This window comes from Gopherus flavomarginatus, chromosome 6 (genome assembly GCF_025201925.1).
Source record: "Gopherus flavomarginatus isolate rGopFla2 chromosome 6, rGopFla2.mat.asm, whole genome shotgun sequence".
In the NCBI taxonomy this organism is placed as follows: domain Eukaryota; kingdom Metazoa; phylum Chordata; order Testudines; family Testudinidae; genus Gopherus; species Gopherus flavomarginatus.
In genome coordinates, this window is record NC_066622.1 from 73,832,965 (window position 1) to 73,855,214 (window position 22,250).

The 22,250-nt window shown below is 47.5% G+C and overlaps 1 protein-coding gene across 3 annotated transcripts in view; it reads left to right on the plus strand.

Moving 5' to 3' along the window:
- The window catches only part of ADAM8 (ADAM metallopeptidase domain 8), an 89,623-nt gene that overhangs the window by 8,235 nt on the left and 59,138 nt on the right, over nt 1-22,250 (plus strand). For all 3 annotated transcript variants that reach the window (XM_050960098.1, XM_050960099.1, XM_050960100.1), the window contains exons 3-5: nt 6,011-6,087; nt 8,275-8,353; nt 11,131-11,207. In XM_050960098.1, the coding sequence (XP_050816055.1) occupies nt 6,011-6,087; nt 8,275-8,353; nt 11,131-11,207 (233 nt within the window). The remainder of the gene's footprint in view (nt 1-6,010; nt 6,088-8,274; nt 8,354-11,130; nt 11,208-22,250) is intronic.

The window sequence follows — 22,250 nt, forward strand, 5'->3', positions numbered from 1 at the left end:
AAGAAGCAAAGTGAGCTGCCAAATGGGCAGTGAAGAAGGGCAAAGAGAGTGCTAGACCGTTGGCCCGCTGAGCTTGTAAACGATCCACAGCTGGCTGGCAGAAAGTTCAGCAGCACTGAAAAAATGAGACACAAAAGAAAGGAGGATGGTAATGTGACATCGTTTGTGAATGGTGATCAGAGGAGACTGCTAGTAACACCTGAACAAGTGAAGGAGAGGTGGAAACAATACTTTGAGAGTCACTTAAATGAGGCAAACCCTTTGTGATGTTGCCAACATATGATCCTAATGCGGTGCCTGAGCTCGACATAACAGAGGAGGAAATGGGAAATACAGTCCAGGAGACAAAGACCAATAAGGCAGAGGGACCTGATGAAGTGACAGCAGACCTGGTGAAAGTCTTGGGCAAGAGAGTCATGAAATGGATCAAAGTGGTTGAAGCTGTATGGCAAGAAAAGACTGGTGCAAGTCTATCCTGGTATCAATACATAAGAAGGGAAGCATCCAGGAATGTGGAACTATCGAGGGACAAAGCTGTTATCACATGGGATGAAGATACTGGAGCATATCTTGGATGCTAGAACTAGAAGAATGGTGGAACCCCTCATTGACCAAGAACAGTGTGGCTTTAGGAAAGGATGAGGTGCATGGATGCTGTGTTTGTAAACTGGCAAGAGATGGAGCAGCAGCTCAAGCACCAGCAGGATAGCTTCTTACAGATCCAGAAAAGTCTTATGATAAAGTGGACAGAAGGTTGCTCACACCAGTGCTGAGGAAATATGGTGTTTCTACGGATTTAACAGCTATGGTGAATGCTCAGTATAGATCACCTAAAACAGAGATCAGAACATATTGTGGAACAAGTCCCTTTGATGTAGAGGTTGGATTGCACCCAGGATTGGCCCTCAGCCTGCTGCTTTTTATCATTTTGATGGACTGCATCAGCAGGAAGATGTCAGTGGGAAAAGGGGAGAAGCCGCTATATGTGGATAACGTAGCAATAAGGGCCTCCTCAAAAGAAGACCTAGAGAAAATAGTAAATCAGTGCTTTGGTCAGCTAAGCTGTCATCTGATGAAAAGGAGCTTGACTAAGACTGAGGTCATGGGTCAGTAGAGGAGCCACAGGGAAACTTGACATAGAACTTAATGGAGTGGAATTAAACCATACCAACCAATTCAAGTACTTTGGTGACTGGGTTATGGAAAATGGTGAGATTGAATGTGAGTCCCAGTCCAAACTGGGGAATGCTGGAGAAGTGTGGAATAATATCTCAAGGGCTGTGTACAACAAACATCCGCCACTGAGACTGAACTGTGGAGAACAGTGGTACAGAAGCATGGCCAAAACAGAGAGGCCAAGTTCAGTGCCTACAGGTGTTCAAGATGAGTGCCAGAAGAGGAGTTACACACAGAGGGAGATGTCAAAAGGAAAGCTTTAGGATGGAAGTCCAAGTACGTGATGTGGCTGACAAAATCCAGGAATCGGGACTTCGCCAGTTCAGATATGTGCAGAGGATGAATGAAGGGGACCTGGTGAAGATACCACGATAGGAAAGAGACCCTGAGGAAGTGATGGATGGATCGCATCAAAGAAGATGGTAAGCAGGTGGACCTTAATGCTACCACAGACAAAGATGGTAGATGCTTACATGATGACCCGACCTCAGTTGATGGGATAAAGGGAAGAAGTGATTAAATGGAAGCAGAAAGGATGTTAGATTATTCTGCAGTGTTGCCATCTCTCATGATTTAGCACAAGTCTTGTGATACTTGGTGTTTTCTTAAAGCCTCAGCACCTGGATTTATGTGAATGTGGGAGAATTTCAGTTTTCATTTGGTAAAAAAAGTCTGATACTAGTTCTTGTGGTTGTGGAGACAAGCAAGAAAACATGAACCCAAAAGGCTCAGAACAAAGAAGCCAAACACAAAAGAATCCACATTTTATTATTTCGAAAAAAATCTCACAATTTTCAAGCCAATCTTATTTTTGTTGGGGTTTGACACATGACTTTTGAATGCTTGGAGTCAGCAAGGCTGAATTTGTGACCATAACCTAATGGCAGTTTCTTGACTGCATTTTAGTCTTTAAAATTCAGAAAGCACCAGGAATCATATCTTAAAAGCACAAACATTAGCACCTCAGAAGGCCTAGGGATCATGTCAATTTTGAGATATAAATTGCCTAGTAAATTCTTGGTACAGCATGTTCACTTATGAGTCAAACCGTTTCAGATAAAATAGCTTCAAAAATTCTTCCCAAAGGCATCTGTTTTCTTTTGCTCCAGAAACCTAAACTTGTCTGTGTAATAAACATTCTCTAGGCTATTTAGAGATCCCATCTGTGCTGTGCACATTGAACAACTTTCCTCCTTTCTTTCTTCAGTGTTGATACCAAAGGGAGGAGATCACATGTAATAGTACATCCATCTGTTAGATATCTGTAAGACATGCATACAGTGGGAGACTGCAGTGCCTGATGGGATGTAGTGGTGCAGGGAGGGGGTGGTCTATCCACACATGTTTAGGATGGCCAGGTTACAAATGGTGAAGCTGGCTCATGCTGTCCTCTCAGCCATTTCCCCAGGTCTGTTTCTAATATTGCAAACCTGATACCTTTAAAAAATATAAAGCAACTTGCCATCAACGTGCTCTGTACCCTCTGCCTTAAAGGTGGACTCTCCTCCCCAAATAACATTTGCTTTAGGGGTCACCTCTCTCCCCAAGCCATATTGCTACAGCTGTGGTCAGAAGGGCTCCTGAGCTGGATCTGCTCATTTTAAGAGATGGGATGACTTGCAGGGGATTTTCTATGGCTACCTCTACACTGCAAAAAAAAACCCACAGCAGTGAGTTTCAGGCAGCAGCTGAGTGTCCTTTGTGTAGGGGATGATGAGCTGGGGCACTCTAGGACAGAGGTGGTGGGGGCAGGGTTAAGGTGCATGCACACCAATTACGTTGGTTGCTCTCTTCCAGCACAAGTGAGAGTGCTCCTGAGACTGCTTTAACTTATACCAGGGGCTGGTTTGGCCCACAGATAATGGGGGCAGAAAGATGGTGTAAAGCTCCCCCTCTCCTCTGCCTCCTCTCCCGGTGCACTGGCTCTGGAGGATCTAATCCAGTGTGCTCTCTAGATCCCCATTGTCCATTTCAGACCAGGTGAAGAAATGACCAAACCACCCTGACCTGCTGTTGCACAGGTAGCTGTTGGGCCGTCATTCCCCTCTTGCTGACACTGGTGTATCTCCTGGAGTTCCTGCTGACTCACCGGGGTGAGAAGCATTCCAAGAGTCCAGCCCCCAGTGCCTGAGCCTGTCTGTCCCAGTTTTTTGCCTGTCCAGAATGGCTCTTTCTGCACCTCAGGCCAAGTCCTGCAGCCCTGGCCCTGCCCTGACTTACTCAGCAGGCACTGGAGTGAGCAGGAGTTTAACCAGAGTCCAGGCTCAGTCCCGCACTGTTCTGAGTCAGACCTTCTGCATTTGAAACACTCAAAAAACTCTCTGGAAGTAGGAGCTTGGGGGAAGCTATATCAGGCCTTTTAAACAGCTTTGCATTTCTTGTGGTTTCTCAGAAAGATGGCCACTGCTCTTCCTTTCCCATCCGACTTGCAGTCAGAGTTCTCTTTAAGCACCTTCAGTGGCTTTTCTGCAGATCTGCATTTCTCAAGGATTGGTTTCTGTCTCTGAAGTTGCCAACAATAACAAAGCATCATTTTGTTGGCGGACATTAAAAGAGATGCTAACGTTCATCTAAGAAGAATTTATCACCAAGCACCGTAGACAGTTCCTGCGTCTCCAGCTTAGGCATCATGTTTGTTTAGGTGACGGCGCATCTCAGTCTTCAGCACTTTGCTGAAGAGCCCCTCACTTCCCAGGGTTGCAGCCACAGCCCACTTGAGGGGGCAGAGAGACCCTGGCTGCATTTTACTCAGCAGGCAATGGGGCTTTTTTTTTAACCAGAAATGGATTTTTCATTCCCAGGAAGAGCCAGAAGTAAAAACACAAGGCAATGGAATTAGAACAGTTGACTCACAAGGAAAACCAGGCTGCCTGTCCCAGCTGGTTCTGACTGTGGCACAGAAATACTTTCCGTATAACCCCAGCCCCCATCTGATTGCAGCTGCCCAATGCTTTCCTGGGGGGAATTCCAGACTGTCGTGTGGTAATTTATACCATCACCCACAGGAGAGGCCAAACTCTCCAGCTGAGAGCAAACCCCAGCAAATCAAGAGCTGCTGAGTTTGGCTTGTGGTGCCCAAGGAGTTCACCTCACCATTTCCGCCAGCTGTGGCTTCCATCTGAGAAGAGCCTTAGCCAGCAACTTTGCTGTGAGATGCTTGGTTGGCTGGTTAGCTGCCATTAATCGGAGAGGGAGGCCTCCACACTTCCAAGGGTGTAATTGCTCATTAGCATTACTGTTCAGCTGAGGATCTTAAAGCAATTTACAACAGCTGCCAGAACTCACGATTCTTGTCACTGGTATGTGGGAGTGTCTCCCCATGGGGAAACTGAGGCAGTGAGCGGTAATGATTTGTCCAAGGTCATACAGCAAGTTTATTGGTACAGACAGGAAAAGAACCCAGGCATCCTGACTCTTGGTTCCAACTCCTGGTCCCTTGCTTTAACTCCTCGCCATATGTCCTCTCACTTGTGGGGCTGCTGTAAACTCCGCCAGCTGGGGATTGCTGGAGCACAGCACACTCTGACCATAACCCCTCCCCTGTGCCCTGCTGTGCTCCCTGCACCCAGGTCAGGTGAGGGTGTGGCCCAGCAGTCTGGCACACCATTGCTGAGGACTTCTCAGATGGCCAGATTTGGCTGCTTTCCAGCTTGTTTGCATCGCAAGTGAGCTCCCAAGAAATGTGCTCCAGTATGTTCACGCATGTAGTTGACCTAGCTACCTGTTAATTGTCCCTTTTACGGCACCCACCCGTGCTTATGCACACATGGGAGTTGGGGGGCTATTCAGAAACGTAATGGCAATGATCTGTTTTACTGGTGAAAAGGTGCTGTGTCTTGTGCCCTGCAGGAGCTTGTAGGAATAAAGAATAACTCTGGAAGCAGAGTTTATTTCTTCAGGCCAAGTGGCTTCAGTATGACTTCCTGACAATCTACTTTTGAGAGCCCACAGGAAGAGAAGTTGATTCTCGCACAATGAGGCTGTGTGCGCGATCAGTCAAAGAGAAGGAAGACTTTTTACTAGGGGAAGCATTAGTGAGTCAGGGAGGTGAGTTATCAGGGGACTCTGTGGTTCTTGATTTTGAGTAAATGAATTAAATGCCAAAAAAAGCATTTTGATGAGCAGTAAGATTTTAGTTCCTTGTGCAACAACTTGGGGCCTTGTGCCAGATGTGAACACTGAGTCTTAGTTTAATCTAGGGGTTCTCAAACTGGGGGGTCAGGACCCCTCAGGGGGTTGCGAGGTTATTACATGGGGGGTCATGAGCTGTCAACCTCCACCCCAAACCCTGCTTGCCTCCAGCATTTATAATGATGTTAAATATATACAAAAGTGTTTTTAATTTATAAGGGGGGTCACACTCAGAGGCTTGCTATGTGAAAGGGGTCACCAGTAAAAAAGTTTGAGAGCCACTGTGTACTTGTCTTCAGTGGTCTTTAATCCAAAGATACTGGGTTTTGCAAACAGAGATTATTTCTGTGCTGATTTAGTTGGCTGTTGGTTTCCACTTGTTGTGCTATGTCTGTAATGGATAAATTGGCAGTAAGCATGTATTGCTGGGTTTCCAGAGGTGCTGGGCGCTCACACAAACCCTGAATTGGTGGGACCTGCAGATGCACAACACCTTTAAAAGCAGGGCAGAAATACGTCAGTAGAATATTTCAACAAAATCCACATATGACTAGAGGAACATTGAATGGGCTAGGGTAGATGAGTCTGAGGTCCCATGTGACTGTCTTCAGAGGTCTGCGCAGCATACACAATAGATATCTTCTACTTCATACCTCTTTAGCACGATGATGACAAGTTTCTGTTATTATTTTACCCCGTGCAGAACACGTATCCGGACCACGTTCATTACAGCATCCGTGCAGAAGGAAGGGACTATGTTCTCCGACTGGAAAAGAACAAGTAAGTGTGCAGTGGCTAGTGTGGCTTGCAGGGTTCCCTAATGAAAGCCCTAGGCCATTAGGTTTCAAATCTAGCTTCCTCCCCAGGCCACTTTGTGTAGATTGTGCTTGGAACATTGCAGAGCATAAAGCTAGAGGAAAGCCAACAGCTGGGACCTCTAGCTGAACCTCTTTTAATTTCAGAGGGACTTTGGATCTCTGTATTGAAAATGGCCCCTGCAATGGTTTAGGTTCAGATCTAAAACAAGAAGGAGTTTATTTTCCATTTCTGACACAGAACCATCCGATATGAACCTAAACCTAACTCTTATTCACCCTCAGACTCAAGCCCTTGGCCTGCCTACGTTTTTTTTCTGTCCCCTTCACAATGGTCTAACTCTTAGTTAGCATCAAATACCATCTCTTCAGCCCATCGAACTTAGGAGGAGACAATATTACTCAAATTGCTTTGAGCTCTGTCTGAGATGTAATTGGCAGTTGCACTGCTGCCTCCAGGGCCGCCGAGAGCGGGTTCGGGCCCTGGTGAAAATAATTTTCAGGTCCCCCCACAAGAGTGGACTGGCTAAACAGGGCCGGGGAAGCTGGGCCCCGGGCCCCTTTCCGGACAGCCAGGCCCCGGTAATTTGTACTGGCTTCCCCACCTCTCGTCGGCCCTGTCTGCCTCCACTGGGATACTATGGACGCTCTCAGCTGCTGGACCCATTTACCTCTTGACCCCCATTCTTAAGGAGGAGAGTGTCAGTCTCCCACTACTGTTACTGTACGCTGTGGAGCTCATTACAAGGGAACTGCATGTACAAGTTGGCAGATTGATGGCAGGGGAACAAAATTTTGTGATCCAGATGGGGAAAGATCCATGGCTGCCCCTCCAGCATTTAGGCAGGAGAAACTAGTCCCTGCCCACCTGCTGGCCCTGTCCCTCTTACTCCATTTGAAGGATTTTGTCTTCTTGCAACCTGTTGGTCAATAAATTATGGTGATTGTCTGGGTGACAGTGAACCCACCCCAAGCACTGGCTGCAGGGCAGGGAGTCAGGCATCTGCTTACAAACCATTCAGCAGACAGAACATCAATGACAGCTACTTTTTCATGACCCCATCTAGGGTGACCAGACGTCCCAATGTTTAACTCTTTGTCCTGCGTCCAGATCATACATCGGTCGGGATGCCATTTGTCCCAATATTGTAAAGTTGCCAGGTGTCCAGTTTGCGCAGGGCTGGCAGGCTCCCTACCTGGCTCTGCGCAGCTCCCTGGAAGTGGTGACAGTTCCCTCTGGATCCTAGGCACAGAGACAGCCACGGGGGGCTCTGCGTGCTGCCCCCGCAATGAGCACGTGCTCTGCAGCTCCCATTGCCCAGGAACCACAGCCAGTGGGAGCTGCGGGGGTGACACCTGCGGGCGAGGCAGCACGCACAGCCACTTGGCTGTGTCTCCGCCTAGGACCCAGAGGGAATTGTCGCCATTTCCAGGGAGCCACCTGAGGTAAGCCATGCCTTGAGCCTGCACCCCATCCCGCACCCAAACTCCCTCCTGAAGTCAGCACCCCAAACCTCCTCCCACGTCCCAGCTCCCTGCCCCAGCCCTGAGACCTGCCCCCCCCCCTTGCAGAGGGGACTGGAGCCGGGGCTGTGTGCCCCCAACTGACATGCTTGTAGTGGGGGCCGGAGCCGGGGCCATGCGCCCCCCGACCCGTGGCTTCCTAGGACTGTGCACCTCCCTCCCCCATGGCTCCAGTGGGGGCGGTGAGCCTGTGGCTGCCCTGCCTCCCCTCACCATGTGTCCCAATATTTTATTTTTGTGATCTGATCACCCTACCCCCAACAGAAGCACCAACAGCTTCTTCTATGGAGACTGTGCAGGACGCTGCTTCCCCCTCCCTCTATATAGTGTGCATCAGAAGTGCAAAGATGAGGAACCATTGATGAGATTTTCTGGTGGGAGTTCAAGCAGTGATGCGGTGCCAGTTCCAGCTTGCTTTCCTCAATGGTGTATTGGCACTGGGAGCAGTGTCAGTACTGCTGACTTCAGTGGCACCCACTGGTGTGAGTCAGACAAGCAGGATTTGGCCATAGGGGTACAGGGTAATGCTGATTCCTCCTGCACCATGTGGTTCTCTGTCCCTCGGAACTGTGGGTGGCACTGTGAGTCTTCACTGCTACTGTCTGTCTCTTTTTTTTTTTTTTTCCAGGGAACTGATTGGGGAGCACTACACTGAAACCTATTACTCAGAAAACGGCACCGAGGTCACTGAGAAGCCAGACACTCAGGTATGAATCCAGGAGCCGTGCTGTATGATCTGGTGCATGTTTCTTAGAAGAGATATAGTGGGGCTGGGGGATTGCGCTGAGGCTTTGGACTCTCAAGACAAATTCACTAGAACCTGTGGTGTCTCCCCCAGTCCTTTTCACAGCAAACCAAGACATCTTGTTCAATACTTCACATTTCCTTGGTGCTCGGTGCTATGCTGTGGGTGCCTGAGATGCTATTGGTCAGGTATGGAGCTGAGGAAGCTCAGATCCTTTCGTCTTTACTTCTGGATGACAGGCTGGGGCTCTGTGAGCAGAGAAGGCCTGAGCTGCTCATATGATCCATGACATGTTTGGGAAATGGGCACTCACCTTCTCCTTCAGACACCTGTGGGTATGTAAGATCCATCTAGTTGGCAGTCACCCTACTGCCTCCCGTGTGCGTGCCTGCCTGCCCGCCCTCTGCGTTCTGTACAGCGCTGCACGCATGGGGGGGGGCAAGTCCACAACGAGTCCTTGCCGAAGGCTGCAGATGCAGATGTTGTCTGTAGGAGAGGGGCTGAAGGCTGCCAGGTGCTTTTTCTCCCACCTGCCTCCTGACAAGCAAGCCATTTGGCATTAGGTCTTTCATAGAAGCCATAGACCTTAAGGCTGGAAGGGACAGTTACAGGTCAGACTGGATCATATAACACAGGTCAGAGAACCTTACCCAGGGACTCCTGTATTGAGTCCAATAGCTTCTGGCTGAGTTAGACCATAACACTGCTTTGCCCTTCTCTGGCAAAGATCTCAAAGCACCAAGGAATGCCTCACATCCTCTGAGAGAGAGAGCAATAATATTGTCAACCCCATGTCACAGCTAGGGAAACAAAGGCTCAGAGAGCACACAATTGCACAAGTACCACTCATTGATGGAACCAGGAGCAGAACCCAGTTCTTCTGACACCACACCGTAACCTCTCACCACTAGACCATGCTTCCTTTTGAGTACGTGAGTTGGTTTCCCACTATAGAAACGATGTCACTGAGATTAGCGGCGAACTTGCTTTCAGTGGTAAGCGGTCAGAGCAGCCCTCAGGAGCATGAGGTTTGACTGGTGTTGGATAATTATTCTTCCCTGCCCTGCTGGTGTTCTGGGCTAATGGTTTTAGATAATGTTTCCAAAGCACTCTGTAAACTCTAACTGTGTTATTGGGCAAACCCCGGCACACACTCAGCAGGCCACCTGGGCTCTGCATGATGGGCTGCAACCCCAGCCCTTCACTGGGAAGTGCCATCAGTGATTTAGCCCCAGCAAATGAGATTGTTAGGAGGGTCTAGTCCTCGGCCTGCGGAGCTGGCTCACAGCTCCCCATGACCAGGGCAGCTGGGATGTAGCATGGCCCCTGTAGGCCCTCCAGACTTCAGCTACATTTTGCAGTGCACGGCAGACACTTCCATTCTAGGCTGCACTACCTCTCCCTAGCAGCTGCTTCACAGTGCAGATAGGGGGCTGGTGTATGGAGAACAGCTAATTTGAATGAATTCCCTTCCTTCCTTCAGCAGCTCTGCAAATGCCCGGATCGGCGAGACCAGGGCTCCTCCCACCCCATGCCTCACCGTCCTGCCCCACATGCCTGCTGTAGCTGCACACCTGCCCTGTGGAGCAGCAGATAGAGAGGAACCTCTGTAGTTCTGTAGGGGAAGCTCCTGAGCCTCTACCTGCTGTGGGGGACAACACCTACATTGTTTCTTGAATGCTCCCATGCTCCCTTCCTACGTTGGCCTGGCCTACTCTGGGGCACAACACCTATGAGCTTCCTTGGACACTCCTGTATGTCCCACACCGTGCCCCAGCCTGCTGTGTTCCTGGATTCCCTTCCCCGCCTCCCAACTGTTCCCTGCCTTCTGTGGGGATAATGCTCACATTGTACCTGGATGCTTTTTCTTCCTGGGCCTACACTGGGGGACAACACTCCTACCTCTTTATAGTCTTTTCCCCTCCTGCCAGCCAGCACTTACAGCTGGGAGTTCAGAGTGTTCAGAGCATCTGATTTTTAATCCCACTCTGTGAATTTGGTCAAGTTACTTCCTCAGTTTGTGCCTTGTTTTCTGGTAAAATGAGGACAGCCCTGGCTTGCTTTTCTGGGGATTGTGAGGATCTGTCTTTATATTATGTGCAGAATTCTGAAATGCTAGGACTTCTGTGTGTGTGTATTAGTGCTGATTACATTTTCTGTGCTCAGGCACCATGGCAGTTAGGAGCAGTGCTGTGTTGTTTATTGTGCTGACCCAGTCAAGTCTCCAGTTTGCCCATGATTGTAAACTACCCATGTCACCGTAGCATATTGCTCACGTATGGTGTGGAATTGCCTGCTGTTCAGGTGTGCAGTGTTGTTGTAGCTGTCTTGGTCCCAGGTTCTTAGACAGGGTGGGTGAAGTAATATCTTTTATTGGACCAGCTTCTGTTGGTGAGAGAGAGAAGCTTTCAGGCTTACCTGAGGTCACCTCAAGAAGAGCTCTGTGTAGCTCAAACGCTTGTCTCTCTCACCAACAGAAGTTGGTCCAATAAAAGATATTTTACCTCCTGTACTCTTGTGCTCTTCAGGTGGCAGTTCGGAGCACTTGTGTTTCTTGAAAGATCTGAAAATTGTGCATGGGTAATGAATGAGGTGGGAAAGGTTTGTTTTTGCCTGGAAGAAGCTCTGTAACAGATCTCGGCTTTCCAGGATCTGTACCTTGTTAGTGACTTCTCTTCTACCCTAAGTGTCCCCCGTATGGTGCTGATTGGCTTTTGACTTCTTCTTTCTCTGCTACAGGATCACTGCTTTTATCATGGGCATGTTCACGGTCACAGTGATTCAGCGGCAAGCATCAGTACCTGCAGAGGACTCAGGTATGATCTTTAACTGGCACAGAGGGGAGGGAACATCAGAACCCAAACGTGTAAAGCAAAAAGCACCAGGGGGCCCGAGTGTGTCGTGCCTCACACTTGTGCCATTTTCAGTAGTCCAGACTGGGTATAAAATGCTGCTGTTCTGATCTGGTAGCGTTTTACACCCATTTGGCAGTAGTGTAAATGACTATACACTGTGCAGGTCAGTAGAGACTCAGCCCCAATGTGTCACTGTGTCAGAAGAACAGTGTAGCTGTGGTTTGGCTAAAGGATCTATTAGTTATGTTGCGCAATACAGTGATGTCACAATATATTGGTGTACTTTCAAACCAGTGTTGCCAACTCTCATGACTTTTATGGCAAACCTCTTTTCATTTGGTGTTTCTATAAAGCCCCACCCACTGGAGTCACGTGACTCAGGGAGGAATTTCACCTTATATTTAGGGGAAAAAGTCAGTTTGCGCCTGGTTGTGGAGAATAGCTTGAAAATGTGACCCCTGAAGGCTCAAAAACCAAAAGGCAAATTCAATGAATGAAACTTTTATTATTTTTAAAATCTCATGTTTTTTTGGCCTGAGTCATAGATTTATAGATTCTAAGGCCAAAAGGGACCAGTGTGATGATCTAGTCTGACTTCCTGTGTTATATAGGCCATAAAACTTCCCCACTATAATTCCTAGAGCAGATCTTTTAGAAAAACATTCAATCTTAATGGATTCTCCATCACTGACAATTTTAAAATCATGACCTTGGTAAATTGTGCCAATGGTTAATTACACTCACCATTAAAATATGCAATTTATTTCCAGTCTGAATTTGTCTAGCTTCAGCTTCCAACCATTGGTTCATGTTACACCTTTCTCTGCTAGATTGAAGAGCCCAGAATTAAATATTTGTTCCCTGTGTAGGTACTTAGACTGTAATCAAGTCACCCCTTAACCTTCTCTTTGTTAAGAGCAATAGATTGAACTCCTTGGTCTATCACTATAAGACAAGTTTTCTAATCCTTTAATCATCCTCATGGCTCTTCTCTGAACCCTCTCCAATTTATCATTATCCTTCTTGAATTGTGGGCACCAGAACTGGACACAGTATTCCAGCAGTGGTTGCACCAGTGTCAAATACAGCGGTAAAATAACCTCTCTACTCTTACTCAAGATTCCCCTGTTTGTGCATCCCAGGATCACATTAGCTCTTTTGGCCACAGCATCACATTGGGAGCTCATGTTCAGCTGATTATCCTCCACAACTCCCAAATCTTTGTCAGAGTCACCACTTCCCAGGATAGATTTCAGAGTAGCAGCCGTGTTAGTCTGTATCTGAAAAAGAACAGGAATACTTGTGGCACCTTAGAGACTAACAAGTTTATTTGAGCATAAGCTTTTGTGGGCTACAGACCCACTTCATCAGATGCATATAGTGGAAAATACGGTACGCACGCACGCACACACACACACACACACACACGAAACAATGGGTGTTACCATACACACTATAAGGAGAGTGATCAATTAAGGTGAACTATTATCAGCAGGAGAGAAAAAGAACTGTTTGTAGTGGTAATGAAAATGGTCTATTTCCAGCAATTGACAAGGAGATGTGAGGAACCGTGTGTGGGGGTGGGCGGGAAATAAGCATGGGGAAATAGTTTTACTTTGTGTAATGGCCCATCCACTCCCAATCTTTATTCAAGCCTAGTTTGATAGTGTCCAATATGCAAATTAATTCCAATTCAGTAGTATCTCTTTGAAGTCTGTTTTTGAAGTTTTTTTGTTGTAATATTGCGACTTTTAGGTTTGTAGCGAGTGGCCAGGGAGATTGAAGTGTTCTCCAACTGGTTTTTGAATATTATAATTCTTGATGTCTGATTCGTGTCCATTTACTCAGCCTGTAAGAAAGACCTACGTTCTTTGTTCCTATTTGCATTTAGCCATATTAAAATGCATATTGTCTTCTTGTGCCCAGTTTACTAAGTGATCTAGATTGCTCTGTATCAGTGACCTGTCGTCCTCATTATTTACCATTGCCCCAATCTTTGGGTCATCTGCAAACTTGATCAGTGATGGTTTTATATTTTCATAGAACAGAGAATAGTAGGACTGGAAGGGACCTTGAGAGGTCTTCTAGTCCAGTCCCCTTCTTCCAGGTCATTAATAAAAGTGTTAAATGTTAAATGATTTTTGAAAAACAAAGAATTCTAAAGTACTTTGCACCCTGTATCTATACAGGAATCACTTTCTCCAACCATTGAAATGCAGCCATCTCTGGGGTGAAACACTGCTGCTGTTTTACAGTGCACAGCATTTCTGGAGAGGAAGGGAACATGATTTTTCGATGTTTGTAACCATAGGGGACTTTGAGGGAACCAAGATGAAATTAGGTCTGGACATTGTGATTTGTATATGAAGTGTTTGGTCAGGAATTATTTACAGTCAGTGCTGACTGTGCTTTGAGCTGTATTCTTGAGTCACTGGCTTTGCATGTCTGTTTCCCAGGAGGGTAATATGAGACTTTTGGAAATGTTTGTATTAGGGATGGGCCTGTACCAATCCCCAGATGTGGATACTCAGGATTTATGGGGGTGTCTGGTTCCAAATCTGAACTCTACAGCTCAGACTCTTTAATTTGAAGTCACTTTATCAATGTAAATGTAAACAAAGGCAGAGAACCCTGCTGGACTTGCTGTGTCTGCCCTTCTGCACAATGACAGAGATTCATATAATATTTGGCCCTGAAGACAAGATGTCTTAGGTGGCCATGATGAGACTGATTGAATCACTTATGTCCGGGCAGCATGACATACCAGAAGCTGATATTCTGCTACCTGAGCCTGCAAGTGGGGTTGTCATGGATCCACAGGATCAGTGCTATACCCCGTTTTTAAACAGTCCCTTGGAGGAACCCTTCGGTGTGCCAGACCCCCAAGTAGAGTGACCAGATGTCCCTATTTTATAGGGACAGTCCTGATTTTTGGACTTTTTTCTTATATGGGCACCTATTACCCCCCGCCCCCTGTCCCGATTTTTCACACTTGCTATCACCCTACCCCCGAGTAGTCTCACTCCTTCCTTCAGGTTAGGCTGCACAGCCTCACTGCCTCTGAGACTGAGCCTCTGGGCTCCTGCCCTCCTGCTTCACATCTTGAGCTCTGCTCAGTGAGTCCAGCTGAGGGTATATCTATGTGTTACAGCAGCTCATCTGTACAGGATTCTCCCATTAGCATAGGAAACCCACCTCCCCGAGAGGCAGTAGCTGGGTCTACATTACACTGTCTACAAGGGGATTTAGGTTGGCTTAAAAGTGATGCTCAGAGGTGTGGATTTTTCACACCTCTGACCAGTGTAGTTAAAACAACCTAATTTTTTAGCATAGGGGCCTGAGATTCACTCCGGGTGAAAGACTTTGACCCTCTTCAGGGATCAGTCCAGCTCAGTAGGTATTTGCAGTGGCACCAAGCAGCCTTTCGAAAACAGAGTAGGGATTAGTATTCAGCTGGAGTTCAGCAGCAGCAAGTCTTTAGGGTAGCATCAAGAAACAAAGGTTAAGACAGAGTTCAGACTGGCCAACCCCAGGGCTCCACCCAACAAAGCTGCTGTAGACTCCATCTTGTCTCGCTGTCTGTCAGTTCCAGGTGACAGCCCCTGTATCTCAGTTCTCAGCACAGCCACCTGATTCCTTTCCCCTTTGTTCTCCAGCTCTGGGCCTTTGCTCTGCTTCCCAGCAGAGAGCGGGGGGGGGGACCCCCTTCCTCTGGGTTGTAAGTCACTAGGTGTGAATGTCCCAGCCACTGGGGTTTCCATTGTCTCTTCTGGATCCTCCATTCATGTGTGCGTAAACTTTGTCCAGTTTGTTTGACTCTGATCTCCAACCAGGCTACTAGTGAGCCAAACACCTCCTCCTTTGTCTTTACCCTCAGAGCATAGCAATGCAAAGTACAGAGGGAAACTGAGGCATACATACAAAATTCTCACATTGCTCACGGAAAATAAAATTTATGGTTTTGGTTTTGATTTATCTAAACATTTTTTTGTGATCGTCTCCTCCCACCCCTTCACTTTCAGTCTTTGAAAAGGGAAATGTTTTGATTTCCAGCTTGGACAGGAATCCACAATGGTGTGTCAGCTGACTTACTTGGAGAGGGGAATGAAGGGGACTCAAGGAGACGAGAAGATGGAAGGGGTGATGTCTGTGAGAGAGAAGAAGGGGGAGGGAAGGTGGCTCAGGATGCAGCAGGACAGAGCCCATTCTGCTGTCTGGCAGCACTTCAGTAAGCTGGCAGGGAAAGCTTTGCAGGTTACCTGCTACCTCTGCCAGAGACACATGTGTAGGGGGACTGTCAGCTTGGTTGATGGCAGGCAGAAGCATAATTAATTATGCAAAGAAATGCTCATTCCTACTATTTAATTGGCTGATAAATAATTGAGAGATTACTGTTTTCCTCTCTTTTCCTAGCAATGGGTTCATTGAAGCTGAATCCAGTTTCTCGGGGGCTCGGTGTCCTGATTTCTTCAGGTGCTAGTAGTTGATTTCTCAGATTTAAGCTTTTCTGATAAAGCCTGTTTATATGGCACGTACATAGGCTAGGTCCTTAAATTTGCCAAGAAACAAGCCCTCTTAATTGTCTTTTATCTGAATATCTTTCACATTTATTCACTTTACTTTTTTTTTAATTGTTTTAAAGTAGCCAAAGAAACATAGAAGTTCTCACCTTTCACAAGAGTGTAAAAAAAAATGCACTGTTTTTATGACCCCTAGTAACCTAGAAATTGCTGGACTGGATGAGATCTGCTGTTCATCTAGTCCAGGCTTCTCTCTCTGACAGTGGCTAGTGTTCCAGTTCTGGGATTAACTGTACCTCTACCCGCTCTGTGGGTGGGGACCCTCATCCTTCTTCCAGACTGAGGATTTAGGTCTGCAGGTCTGTCTTTAGTCCCACACCAGCTGTTCTGCTCTCTCCCAGGGTCTATGAGAGGGTTACCAGCGACCAGCCAGCTTTCCCAGTTCGTTTATTTAGGACAAAACCATTACAGAGAAAACATGTATCCTAAAACAAAGCACTGTCCACACGTGTGCTGGCTTACCAGAGGGGTCTTTTGTCTTCCACAGGAAGACCCTGGCAGGTTCCATTCCTTCCAACAGGGTTTGCCTTCTTGGTTACAGTCTCATGTCAGTTTTTGCATCAAAATTAAGGTCACACAGTTCAGGCTGGCCCATTATACCAAAAGCCCATTCTTTGTCTCGTGGGCCTCTGGAACCCATTCCAAACCAGTCTGTGCAGTTCTGTCCAGGGGTGGTGGTACTTTGGAAGTGTGCACTGCCCAGACGGTGCAGTAATTGCCCCACACCCTACCCCTGGTTTTAGTTCCTAGAAACAACTCGGTAGTTCTCCCCAGTGGATCCAGACTGTAGTCCCTATGTTATGGTGTGCCCTCACCACCAGAGTGCCCCTTCCTGCCCTAGTTTCACAATGGTCTGCCTCTTCCATGGTTTAGCCCCCTCAGCCAGGTCAGCTCTCAGTCAAGCCCCTGCCCCTCTCCCTTGGTTCTTATTCCATCGTCACCCAGAACTGGCCTCTAGCAGAAGCAGACATTCTTTTTTATCTGACCTGCTGTGCCCTGATTGGCCACCTTCTGCTCCCAGCCCTTCCAGGTGATGGAGGACCAGCTCTTGCTGTTTCTGCCTGCAGATGATCATGGGAGGCTTCTTTAGGCAATCCCAGGTGGTCTAAACTCGCAGCTCTTCCCTTCCAGCAGCAGTGTTATCCAGTTCCTAATAGCTAGAGACTGGTTTAAGCCCCGAAGCAGGAGATTTATTGTCTTACAGAAAAACTAACAACTCCTCTGCATATTCTTGTTATTCATATCAACGTCTCTGAATTTTGCTAAATTCTTGCCATCAGCAATATTCTTTGTCAATGACTTCCCCCATCTAATTACATGTTGAGTAGAAGTGTTTCCTTTTATCAGTTTTGAACTTGCCACCTTTCTTTCAATTTCATTTAATATCCCTTGTTGTGTTATGAGGCAGGGAGAACAGATGTTCCCAATCTACCTTCTCTAGACCATTCATTATTTTATTTTCTTTTATCATAACCCTTCATTGCTGTCTGCCTTCCATGGTGGGTGAGGTAATATCTTTTACTGGACCAAGTTCGGTAATATCCTGAGACCAACACAATTACTACTACACTGCATGCTTTCCAAGAGCATAGGAGGAATCTGTTTCTTACAGTGAGCATGTGCAAAACCACCTAAATACTGACATCACCCCGTAGTGAATGAGCTGCTCAGAACCCTAGCTCAAGTTGAATCCCCAGAGGCCACAAAGCATGATTCTATAACTAGATATTTACCTGTCTGTCTCACCACTGGGGCCTGACCCTGTAAGCATGCTCAGAGCAAATGTACAGGATCAGGCCTTGTACAAGATCGATGGTTCTTCTTTGAATGAAGGTCCCATGTGCATTCCACTTGAGTAGCATGTGCTCCATGCTCCTGAGCCTGGATGACAGTTCATCAGCCATGTCCGTTGTTGGTCTGTGCCTGCCATCTCCTTCTCATCCCTGCACCCAAGGATGTCAGGGGCAGTGCAAGCAGATTACCTTTCCCATTCCTTTCTGAGATGGAACTTTCCCAGGGCCCACAGCTCTAACTAATGTTTTTTGCTTTGTAAGTTATAAATAAGACTAAGATTTTGTCACAGTTATTTTTAGTAAAAGTCACAGACAGGTCACAGCCACTAAACAAAAATTCATGGAGCCTGTGACCTATCTGTCACTTTACTAAAAAATAACTGGGGTCGAGGCTAAGTAGTGGGGAGGAATGGAGTCTGGGGGAGGGGAGGACCCACAGCCCCAGTTCCAGTGGGTGCAGCGGGGGTGCACCACCTCCACTGCAGAGTTGGCTGTAGCTATGGGATGGGTGCATGGCCCTGGCTGCAGACCTCTGCCAAGCTCTGGCGGCAGCCCTGGGATGCCACGGAGAACACATGGCCTCCACGGCAGCCACTGGCAAGGGCATGAGGTCCCAGCTGCAGCTCCCAAAGGAAGCTCTGCTGCAGCTCCCAGCAGAAGCTGAGGTGGTTGGGGCACAGCGAGGGGGTCACACAGCCCCCACTCTGGAGTGGGCCGCAGCTGTGGGACAGGGATGTGCAGCCACGGCTGCAGCCCCTGCCAAGCTCCGACTGCAGGGGGGGGCACACAGCCCTGGGATACAGCGAGGGGGGCACACGGCCCCCCCAATATGGCTCTTGCTGTGGGGCTGGGGCACATGGCCTGTCTGCATTACAGTCCCCACTGCAGCCCCTGGTGGAAGCCGCGGGCCTGGGACACAGCGGGGCTGCAGCCATGGGGAGCGCACAGCTCCCGCTCCCAAGCTGGCCGCAGCTCCAGGACAGGGGCTCACAGCCCAGCTGCAGTGTCTGTCCCTCCCACCCTCCCTGCAAGCCACAGGGCGGGGGCTGCTTCCAGCCATCCAACCCCAGTTGCAGGGCAGGGGCGCACAGTCCCGTCTCCAGCCCTGGCTGCAGCTGCTGATCATCTCATCACACAGCCCCTAGACTTGCTTGATGCATGGTCTGATGGTTCTCTGGGGTACCAAGGGCTGAATCACCTTGTTACTGCCTTTCTTTAGTGAGGGAGAATCTGTCCCGGGGGGGGCTGGGTGTCAGCTTCCTGACACCACCAGCCTGTCAGCTGCTCAAGTACTCTCCTCTGGGCTGCACCAGCCCTCCTGTCTTTGCCCAGCAGGTTTACAACAGGTGCACTCCAATCCCCAAGTTCCCTTGAAACATTCCCCTGTGATATCCAAACCCTGACACTGGCCACTCTCAGAAATCCCAGATCCTTTGCTCCGAAAGGAACAGTGTACCCAAATTTTACCTTAAACCATAGCTCCTGTATTGCACAGAGCCCTTGTGAGCACTTGTTGTAAAACAAATGACCGTTTATGTTAGAGAAGGAATAGAGATTCCAGTAGAGTTTGGAGATCGTGCATTGGGCTCTGGAATATGGGTGTACTAAGTTTTTCTTTTTTTTTCTTTTTTTTTTTTTAAGCAAGCCAAAGCCTTCATTAACGCAACATTAAAGTTGCCCAGTGGTATCTTGTGCCCTTCCAGAATGTCAGGTTCAACTACACTCAAACCTCTGAAAACCAGAAACTACAGAGTTAAAGTCCATGCCAACCCCACAATGCAACCTTAACTCTGCCCTCTTTGTGCCACACCCCAGCATGATGCGAGCACACATACTAGCACTCACCTGCTCCGGAACACTCTGGGGACAGAGCACACGAGCCCTGTAGGACCCCATCTAATATCTATTTGCTAATGCAAAATTTGGGTTTAGGTCAAGCGTAGGGAATCGGAGCTACCTACACCCGACCTGCACTCAAACACTGAGCCTGCTCCACACAAACTACCCCAGATATGCTACATGTTACCATCCCTTCACTTCTACACTGATGATTCCTGCTGAGACATTGCTTTCACGTATCCCTCACTAATCCCCAGAGACCACAGATGTGTATGATAACAGACAGCTAACAGTCCCAAGGCTGGAAGATTCCTGTGCACATCTGCTGACAACCCACAAAACTCAGTGCTGAAATTAGACATTCTTGATCTCTCCTGGTACACATGTACTTCTCCTGTTGTCACAGTGAAAGCTCCTGGTTTCCCCCTAGACTGCACATTCTCTGTGTTCTGGCTTTCTGACATTTCAAACTCTTCCCAGATGGTTTGCTCCCACAGATAATCTGCTTCTGCTCATGTCCTAGCTTTCAGCTTCTGCCCCCACCAGTCATTTCCTGGGGAGTCTGAGATTATTTCCCTTTATGGTGGGAAAGGAGAATTATGCAAGAAAACAAATGGGCCAAAGTATAAACCAGTGTAATTTAGGCCTTCCCCAGCACCTCAGCTTGCATGCCCCACCTGGCAAGAGCCCCATAGCATGTATCTACACAGCCGCAGAAGTGAGCCTCCCAGCCCCAGTCAACATACTGGGAGTAGCAGGGTTCACATTAGCACTCTAAAAATAACTGTGCAAACAGTGCTTTCAGGCTCTGAAGCCTAGGGAAGGCGGGCAGGTTTCAGTACCTGAGCTCCAACCTGAGCCGTAACTTCAAAGTGCTGTCTATGCAGCTATTTCTAGAGCGCAAGTATGAGCCTCACTAGCCCAAGTGTGTCGACTTGGGCTGGGAGGCATGTGTCTGTGGGCTGTACAGACATATCTTTAGTCTCCCTGCCTCGATTCACCCCTGCTTCTGCCCTCCTTACACATCGGTTCTCAGGGTGGCTGTGACTTACCTGTGTTATAACCAAAACCTCACAGAAATAGGAATCAACGATTACACACACTGGATGTTACATGAGGGTGGAGGGAGCTCAGTGGTTTGAGCATTGGCTTGCTAAACACAGGGTTGGGAACTCAATCCTTGAGGAGGCCATTTAGGGAACTGGGGTAAAAATCTGTCTGGGGATTGGTCCTGCTTTGAGCAGAGGGTTGGACTACATGATCTCCTGAGGTCCCTTCCAACCCTGATATTCTGTGAGCTCTAGACTTTCCCAGAAGGGAGGAGCATAGCAAGAAAAGCAACAATAACCACCCCCTTATTGAAGGTAAACTCTCCGTACACCTTCTTGCTGCTCCTTGGTGTGTATATTACAGTAATTTAGGCTCCCTTATGCGTGGATAAGTGTGTTTAAGAGAGTTAGATTCTAGGCAAGGCTAGTTTACATATCCTTGCACACTGCCTCTGAGTCTGACCCATTGACTTCAGTGGAGATATTTTTCTCACAATATAGCTAATATCAGTACTTAAGAATTGGTGATACTGCCAGTTATGCTGTATATTGGATCTTAAATAGACTCTCCTTGAATGATAGAGCTGCAGATTTGTTTCTCTGCTGTTGCTGGGAAGGACCGTTCCCTTTAACTCATAGCTGTCAGATCTGCTTTGTAGTCTTTGCTAAATGGCTCTTTGATGTGAAAAGCCCAGATTGTCTCTTAACAGCATCAATTATTTCTGTCCATCTTTCTCAGAACAACTCTAATGAGACCCTTATCCTTGCAGTGCAAAATCTAGAGTTTATGCCTGGGCTGATAAGCCATAAAGGCTGTCTTTGGCATCTGATATTAAAAGGTACGCAAAGCAAACACATGCCTAGTGTCTTTGAAATGTCTCTCCTGCTTTTTCAGTGTCAGCTCAGAGCAAACAAGTAAAATAAGTCCTTTGCAGAGGGAAGGGAAATCAAATATATTCTTAGAGGAAATTGTGAATAAACTAAAACAGGGAGTGATTGTTGCTCACTGAATTAGTCATTCAGGAGTTAAATCATTGTTAGTGATAGCGGCTTCCTTCCCTGGTGCATGTGCTGCTGCCATCTGGGTGCTTTGGAGACCAGAATTAAAGTGATAACATTATGACTAAGCCAGCTCACCACCCCACTCATATTGTCCTTAGCAGAATGAACCCAGGAAGATCTTCCGCACACGAGAAATTAAGAATCTCCAGAAAGTAACAGAACTGTAATGATTTTGTTCTCATAGATCAGTTTCTGTGATAATTAATTGTTTCTAACATTGGATCAGCAGCCTTACCCCAGGCTACATTTTGCTAATAGTTTGTGTAGTTTCATATTTGTTTAATTTTAATCTTAGTGACGAATGTAGGACTTGCTCCATCTTACCACTCTACAGGTACATTCCGCCAGGTGGCCCACCTCACAGTCCTATCTGATTGGGCTCCTGGTGCATCTAGTCTGGTCTCTCAACTCTCTTCCATACTGGATCGAACCAGTTCTACTGGTGATCTAGTCCCATTTTCTGCCACCATTTCAGGTCAATATGTATGCTGCAGAGGTTCAGATTCATCATTCCCCTTTCTAACTGAGCCATGGTGGTCATGGAGCACAGCCCAGCAGGAATTTCTTCCTGCCGTGTGCAGTGATTTAGCTTCCACCTGAAAGCATGGTTCCCCTCATCTTTGTCTTAGCTTCTCTGAGAACAAATCAGGTGAGTGGTCAAGGAATTACCCAGCTCTTTTA